This window comes from Littorina saxatilis, linkage group LG5, assembly GCF_037325665.1.
Source record: "Littorina saxatilis isolate snail1 linkage group LG5, US_GU_Lsax_2.0, whole genome shotgun sequence".
NCBI classification, from domain to species: Eukaryota; Metazoa; Mollusca; class Gastropoda; order Littorinimorpha; family Littorinidae; genus Littorina; species Littorina saxatilis.
The window spans coordinates 53,598,872-53,606,753 of record NC_090249.1 but is presented as its reverse complement, the minus strand read 5'-3'; the positions used below and the strand labels follow the sequence as shown (position 1 = coordinate 53,606,753).

Genomic DNA, 7,882 nt, shown 5'->3' with positions numbered 1-7,882 from the left:
TCTCTCTCTCTCTCTCTCTCTCTCTCTCTCTCTCTCTCTTTCGCACGCAACCACACCTTTGATTTTACAACAACACAGGTGCAAAAACCAAGGCACACGGGATGTTTATTTTTATGTTAACATGTGGAAAATGCATAGCATTATTCCTCCCTGCTGTGTCTTTGAAGCATTTTATAAACAAGGTGTATCTGCGAGTCGGCCTGATTACAAAGTGATGTGGATCATTAATTACAGCAAGAATAACAATGTATACGGCGCAGCTTGCGTGAGTACAGGGGGAAGCTAGTGCACATGTTTGAATGTGCGCGTGCGTGCGAGCGTGCACGTGTGTGTCTGTATTCGTATGTATGTGTGTGTCTGTCTGTCTATTCGTCTGCCTGTCCGTTTGTCTGTTTCTTCGTGAGACTATGTCTACATCTGTGTATCTACCCGCGAGAGAGTGGGGGGAGAGAGAGAGAGAGAGAGAGAGAGAGAGACAGACAGACAGACAGACAGACAGACAGACAGACAGACACACAGACAGACAGACCGAGACAGAGACAGAGAGAGAGACAGAGTGAGAGAGACAGACAGAGAGAGGCAGAAACATAGACAGAAACGGAGACAGACAGACAGAGATAGGCGTTGACAGAGAGCGAGAGAGGGATCGAGAGACAGGCAGACCGATAGACAGGCCGACAAACAGACAAACAGGCAGATATTCGGACAGACGATAACACAGACACAGAGGTAGCAAAAGAGACAGACAGAAACACAGACACACCAAACCAATGTCTGACCTTGTACGAGTCTTTCCAGGAATCCTCAGAGACGTATCCCAGCAGAGGCTTGCCCAGTCCCCTGGCCAGCACTGTGGCCATCTCCACTGACCCTGCACTGCCCACAGCCATCAACACATCCCCCTCCCCCTCTCCGCCATCAACCTCATCCACCATCATCCCGACCGACGAAGCCAAGGTCCGTAACGTCTCCGGTCTGTCGTTGGGGATTTGAACCACAGAAACGTTAAGCGAAATAGCAGGGAAAGACTGGGAGGCGGAAAAGGCTGATGCTTCGTCCGTCATCGTCTGAGCGTGGGCCACACACTCCTTGAAGGTGGAATTGTCACACAAGAGAAACGCTCGCACAGGGATCACAAGAGCTGGGGTTTGCAAAGGGGGTGATGTTGAACTGCCCATAGTTCTGATCACCGTCAGGGCTAGGATGACCAACCAAACAGGAAGAGCGAACTGGGAGAGGCAGCAGCAACGCCACCTGACATGGGGTGGAGGACGGTGGGGGAAGTGGTACCGGAAGTGGAGGTTGTGATGGAGCGGCACCAGAGAATCCATGGCGGAAGACACGTGACCTGCGACCTCCGACCTTGACATCTGCTGCTACCTGACCTGTCGGGGAAGTGAGGGTGAAGGCTGCATGCCTTCCACACCATCGGTCAGACGTCTTGCAAATTCACTACTCCTGTTGTGCTGTCAGTGTTTCACTACACATTCCAGTGCTCCTTAGAATAATATTCATCTGACCAGCTATACTCGCACACTATTTGGAAGCCGTCCTGCACAAGCACTCCACTTTGTTCAGCTCTGAAGGTTTCGTTACACGACTCAATGCCTTGTAAACTGAACTCATATCTTTCACACATTCTTGAAGCAGTGACACCGGTTCAAAGTCTTCCCAGAATCCAATGTCCCTCACAAAAAAACTATATTTCCTTGGACATGCACCGCTTCAAAATATTCATAGATTCTTGCTGTTCTCTTCGCCGGTCACTGCTTCACTACAGAAACCAGTTTCCAGGAATGGATTATAAAAGTTGCAACTCAAGATGCGAAACAAAGTTATTCAGGTTTTAAAAAGTTGTAAATAAAACGTAAGTCAATTACTTTATCAACGTAACTATATCCTCGGTCATCCTGCTTCAGTGGAAATTCCAGCGACCGTAGCAGAGTACGCTCAACTATATGCTATACAGACATCTCAAGAGGAACTCTTGTTTACACACCTTTCTTGTTGTTGTCTTGGTACTGAATCCAGTGTAGAACAGATTTTTACCAGACAACAATGAAAAGCACTTGCCATATCATGTGGCGTGGATTCACGTCTTGTTGTTGTTGTGTTGTTGTTTTGTGATTACCACATACGTGGCATGAACGACATTTTGAAGTACACAGAATAAAACTGTATGAGTGTGAGTTATGTCACAAATTCCCACACAAGACAACACCAGACCGTATTGTTGCGTGTCATGTGCTATGTTACTCCACATGAACAATCACACGTGTGAAATCACTCATCACATTGTCGTTTTCGTTTTTAATGTTCACATCTCACAAAAACTGACAGTTTCCCACAATTTCACTTCAGATTAAATTGGCTTTTTCATAAAACAGTGTGAACAACTCGCAGCTTCCTTTAATCAGCAAAGCATCACTTCTCAATATAACACATACTTGCATCTGGCTCTAGATTAGACTCAGGGAATGCACAGCACACAAACAAATCAGAAGCTGTCAATTAAGCAAATTGATTGCTGATCCTGGGTTCTGGCCATTTCTGAATTCCTCCCTGCTTGGTGTGATGTGGCATAATCCTCCGAAGGCACAACACCTGCAAAGAGCAGCTGACAGGTTAATGATGAAGTGTTATTCCACTGGTTGGGAGCCAGCTTTTTATTCCGTCGTAAGCTTTGGAGAACACTGAGCACGTCAACGCAACACGTAATTCCCAAAGATTATCTTTTGCAAAAGTAACATGTAAGCCAGGAAGCAGCTGAAAATAAACTAACAAACTAAATGTTGCCTTAGTGATAAAAAAACAACCAAAGAAATTAAAAAGAAAAGAACTCAGTTATAGCATGTGACATTGGATCATTTATCTCTCAAACACTTTTTGTGTGTGGCAAAAACATTAATGATGTGTCAGAATGCGCGTTATGCGTTTCTTTTGCAAATGGGATGGGTTTTCCACCTGTTTATGGAAATACAGCAGTACAGGTCCAGTTACACATTATTGACTTACAGTTATAAAAATATGTGCTGTGTTCAAAGATAATGAATCGCATGTCGTTCGTAGTTTGAAGAGAATGAAGTACATCGTTTGGTAAGTAGGTATATCACCACCCATGTAAGATCACCTTAACCGGATTGTGGATTTTTGTTATGCAAATGAAAGGGTGCTTTCGCCATTGTACAGACTGGGCCTATCAACGTGGTTGACCAGATGATTAACACGGGATACAATGTATCTTTTCACAGGCGATTTTTATTTCAGCAAGGATGCCATGTAAAGGGCGGTGCCAGACTGGGAGATTAGGTGTTGGGGAAAAACGAGAATAGAGAACTGTCTTTTTCATTCCTCGCCACAAGAATCGCCGGTCTTACGGGCGCCATGCAAAACCACACCCGACACAAAAACAAAACAAAACAAGAAATTCCTCCGAGGTAGGAAAAACACCCCCGTCCTTACCATTCTCACTGCCACCAACTGAGAAGGTTATTTCCCTTTGACCATTAATATGTCCCTCTATAAGTCCTTGTAGAATCTTAATCCACCAATAACTCCCTAACCGTGTGTTTGACTGGTCCCAATTTTTGTAAGGACCGTCTCAGGAATGTATAGAACCTGTTCACCAAGTTTGGTGACGATCGGTCCGTTCATTCTTGAGATCTATATGCGAACACAAACACACAAACACACAAACAAACAAACAAACACATCGACCGAATCCTATACACACCCCTATACCGGGTGTGTAACTAACAAACTCTCATCCCAAACCCCTTCCCAACTCCCTTGTGGAATATCGAACGTCGTATGAATTTAATTAAAAAGTGCTGGCGCTAAGACTCGCAAAGGTTACAGGATGATGAAGGAAATTGGATCTAACACTCTATGATGAATCAGTGGCCTCGCCTACTGCTGTCCAGGCTATCCATAGTTGCCTACTGATTATACAGACTTCGGCACTTTTGACGTATGACTCTCAGGCGGTATAGACTTTGGTAGAACCATTACACTCTTACGAAGTCTGCAGACATTGCGAAAAGTTTGACATCCTAGTACACGCTAGAATGTTCACACACACACACACACACACACACACACACACACACACACACACACACACACACACACACACACACACACACACACACACACACACACACACACACACTTTCCAAAACAATAAACTAATCATAGAAATGTAATCCAGCTGAATCCAAATGTTGCCCGGGAATAGCATACCAATCGATAACTCGATTTGTTTGTACCACCACCCCACTCATCACCCCACTCATCACCCCACTCATCACCCCACTCATCACCCCACTCATCACCCCACTCATCACCCCACTCATCACCCCACTCATCACCCCACTCATCACCCCGCTCATCACCCCGCTCATCACCCCGCTCATCACCCCGCTCATCACCCCACTCATCACCCCACTCATCACCCCTCGCATCACCCCGCTCATCACCCCGCTCATCACCCCGCTCATCAGCCCGCTCATCACCCCGCTCATCACCCCGCTCATCACCCCGCTCATCACCCCACTCATCACCCCACTCATCACCCCTCTCATCACCCCGCTCATCACCCCGCTCATCACCCCACTCATCAGCCCACTCATCAGCCCGCTCATCACCCCGCTCATCACCCCACTCATCACCCCACTCATCACCCCGCTCATCACACCACTCATCACCCCACTCATCACCCCACTCATCACCCCACTCATCACCCCACTCATCACCCCACTCATCACCCCTCTCATCACCCAACTCATCACCCCGCTCATCACCCCACTCATCACCCCGCTCATCACCCCACTCATCACCCCACTCATCACCCCTCTCTTTGGTAATAAAGTTCAGTTTCAGTTTCAGTTTCAGTTTCACCCCACTTATCACCGTGATGAGTGGGGTGATGAGTGGGGTGATGAGTGGGGTGTTGAGTGGGGAGATGAGTGGGGTGATGAGTGGGGTGAAACTGAAACTGAAACTGAACTTTATTACCAAAGAGAGGGGTGATGAGAGGGGTGATGAGAGGGGTGATGAGTGGGGTGATGAGTGGGGTGATGAGTGGGGTGATGAGAGGGGTGATGAGTGGGGTGATGAGTGGGGTGATGAGAGGGGTGATGAGTGGGGTGATGATAGGGGTGATGAGAGGGGTGATGAGTGGGGTGATGAGTGGGGTGATGAGAGGGGTGATGAGTGGGGTGATGAGAGGGGTGATGAGAGGGGTGATGAGTGGGGTGATGAGTGGGGTGATGAGTGGGGTGATGAGTGGGGTGATGAGTGGGGTGATGAGTGGGGTGATGAGTGGGGTGATGAGTGGGAAGATGAGTGGGGTGATAAGTGGGGTGAAACTGAAACTGAAACTGAAACTGAACTTTATTACCAAAGAGAGGGGTGATGAGAGGGGTGATGAGTGGGGTGATGAGTGGGGTGATGAGTGGGGTGATGAGTGGGGTGATGAGAGGGGTGATGAGTGGGGTGATGAGTGGGGTGATGAGTGGGGTGATGAGTGGGGTGATGAGTGGGGTGATGAGTGGGAAGATGAGTGGGGTGATAAGTGGGGTGATGAGCGGGGTGATGAGCGGGGTGATGAGCGGGGTGATGAGCGGGGTGATGAGTGGGGTGATGAGTGGGGTGATGAGTGGGGTGGTGGTACAAACAAATCGAGTTATCGATTGGTATGCTATTCCCGGGCAACATTTGGATTCAGCTGGATTACATTTCTATGATTAGTTCGTTATTGTTTTGGAAAGTGTGTGTGTGTGTGTGTGTGTGTGTGTGTGTGTGTGTATATATATGTGTGTGTGTGTGTGTGTGTGTGTGTGTGTGTGTGTGTGTGTGAGTGTGTGTGTGTGTGTGTGTGTGTGTGTTTGTATATCTGTCTATCTGTCTATATATCTGTCTGTTTATCTGTCTTTTCGTCTGTTTGTCTGTCTGTCTTCATTATGTCTGTGTTCTGTTCGTATGTACGTGAGCTTGTGTGTACGAGAGAAAGATACAGAAAGAGAGAGAGAGACAGAAAGAGAGAGAGCGTGAGAGAGAGAGAAAGAGAGAGAGAAAGAGAGAGAGAGAGAGAGAGAGAGAGAGAGAGGGGGGGACTGAGATAAGTTGTCCCTAAAATAGGAGTCTGCCACTACAAAATCATACCAGAAAATACAGGGACTACCATCAAAGGATACTGCCACGACTGTCTGCAATTTTCTCTCTTGGATTCCGTAAATTTAGGGACAAATTTACAAGTCTAGAATATTCAATTGGACGAGAGAAAAAGATCGTGGCTCCAAATACCCTTAATTATAACACTATCACCTCTTGATGGCGATCCGACCACTTATTTTCAACACTTGTTCAAAGTCTGTTTATCGATGGCTTGTTTTCCACACAGTGGGGGGAAACTTGCCAACATTAGCTTTCTTTCAAGATTTGTCAGCCATTAACACCAATAAATAATACTGTGTTAACAAGAAAATATAATCGAGCTGTTTGTTTGTCTGTGACTGCTGTTGCTGATGTTGTTTTCATGTTGCCAATTTCTTTCTACACGAGCCTATTTTGAGTCGATGCTGTGGATTTAAATTACAATGGAAAAGTTAGTGATAACTTTTGGTAAATGTCACAAAATCACACAAAAACTGAGAATGTCAGTTTATGCATGTGACCTTCAAAATGTCATTTATTTCAACACTCGCAAAGGTTTTGATAGGAAGAACAAACACGTGCAATGTACGCAGCTAAACACAAATGCTTGCACATGATTTTTCGTCATTGATCTTTACCTCGCCGGCATCGTGCAAGCGAGTTTCATCGACGATGTTGAGATATGTTCATTATAATTATTATTATGTATCATACGTGTTTGTCTGTCTGTTTCCTTACAAGACCAGTGGGTCGACGTACCGTCAATGTAACGATTTGGTCTGTCAACTATGAAACGTTCCAATAACCTTAAATCTTGGGGTTCTTGTTTACATTTAGTCAAGTTTTGACTAAATGTTTTAACATAGAGGGGGAATCGAGACGAGGGTCGTGGTGTGTGTGTGTGTGTGTGTGTGTGTGTGTGTGTGTGTGTGTGTGTGTGTGTGTGTGTGTGTGTGTGTGTTTGTGTGTGTGTGTGTGTCTGTCTGTGCGTGTGTGTGTGTAGAGCGATTCAGACCAAACTACTGGACCGATCTTTATGAAATTCGACATGAGAGTTCCTGGGAATGATATCCCCGGATGTTTTTTCTTTTTATCGATAAATACTTTTGATGACGTCATATCCGGCTTTTTGTAAAACTTGAGGCGGCACTGTCACACCCTCATTTTTCAATCAAATTGATTGACATTTTTGTAAAGCAATCTTCGACGAAGGCCGGACTTCGGTATTACATTTCAGCTTGGTGGCTTAAAAATGAATTAATGACTATGGTCATTAAAAATCTGAAAATTGTAATTTTTTTTTTATATATATAAAACGATCCAAATTTACGTTCATCTTATTCTACATCATTTCTTGATTCCAAAAACATATAAATATGTTATATTTGGATTAAAAACAAGCTCTGAAAATTAAAAATATAAAAATGATGATCAAAATAAAATTTCCGAAATCGATTTAAAAACAATTTCATCTTATTCCTTGTTGGTTCCTGATTCCAAAAACATATAGATATGATATGTTTGGATTAAAAACACGCTCAGAAAGTTAAAACGAAGAGAGGTACAGAAAAGCGTGCTATGCAGCACAGCGAAACCACTACCGCGCTGAACAGGCTCGTCAGTTTCACTCCGTTTTGCACAAGCGGCGGACTACGGTCATTGTGAAAAAAATGCAGTGCGTTCAGTTTCATTCTGGGAGTTCCACAGCTTGACTAAATGTAGTAAT

General features: G+C 45.2%; 2 protein-coding genes across 2 annotated transcripts in view; one reads left to right on the top strand and one right to left on the bottom strand.

The window, feature by feature from the left end:
- The window catches only part of LOC138967802 (uncharacterized), a 148,991-nt gene extending 147,660 nt beyond the window's left edge, over window positions 1–1,331 (bottom strand). The window contains exon 1 of the mRNA XM_070340459.1: window positions 780–1,331. Within this exon, the coding sequence (XP_070196560.1) occupies window positions 780–1,331 (552 nt within the window). The remainder of the gene's footprint in view (window positions 1–779) is intronic.
- Window positions 1,332–1,413: 82 nt separating this feature from the next.
- Window positions 1,414–5,031, top strand: LOC138967801 (uncharacterized). Its single transcript, XM_070340458.1, has 2 exons — window positions 1,414–1,468; window positions 4,238–5,031. Exons 1-2 carry the CDS (start codon window positions 1,414–1,416, stop codon window positions 5,029–5,031), a joined length of 849 nt encoding a protein of 282 aa, XP_070196559.1.
- The last annotated feature ends 2,851 nt before the right edge of the window (window positions 5,032–7,882 follow it).

What these genes read in the sequence shown, in the direction of transcription:
- LOC138967801 (XM_070340458.1), top strand. Translation starts at nt 1,414, where the DNA reads ATGCCTTCCACACCATCGGTCAGACGTCTTGCAAATTCACTACTCCTG. An exon ending in TTCACTACTCCTGTTGTGCT is followed by an intron (nt 1,469 to 4,237) that starts GTCAGTGTTTCA and finishes GCCCGGGAATAG; the next exon opens with CATACCAATCGATAACTCGA.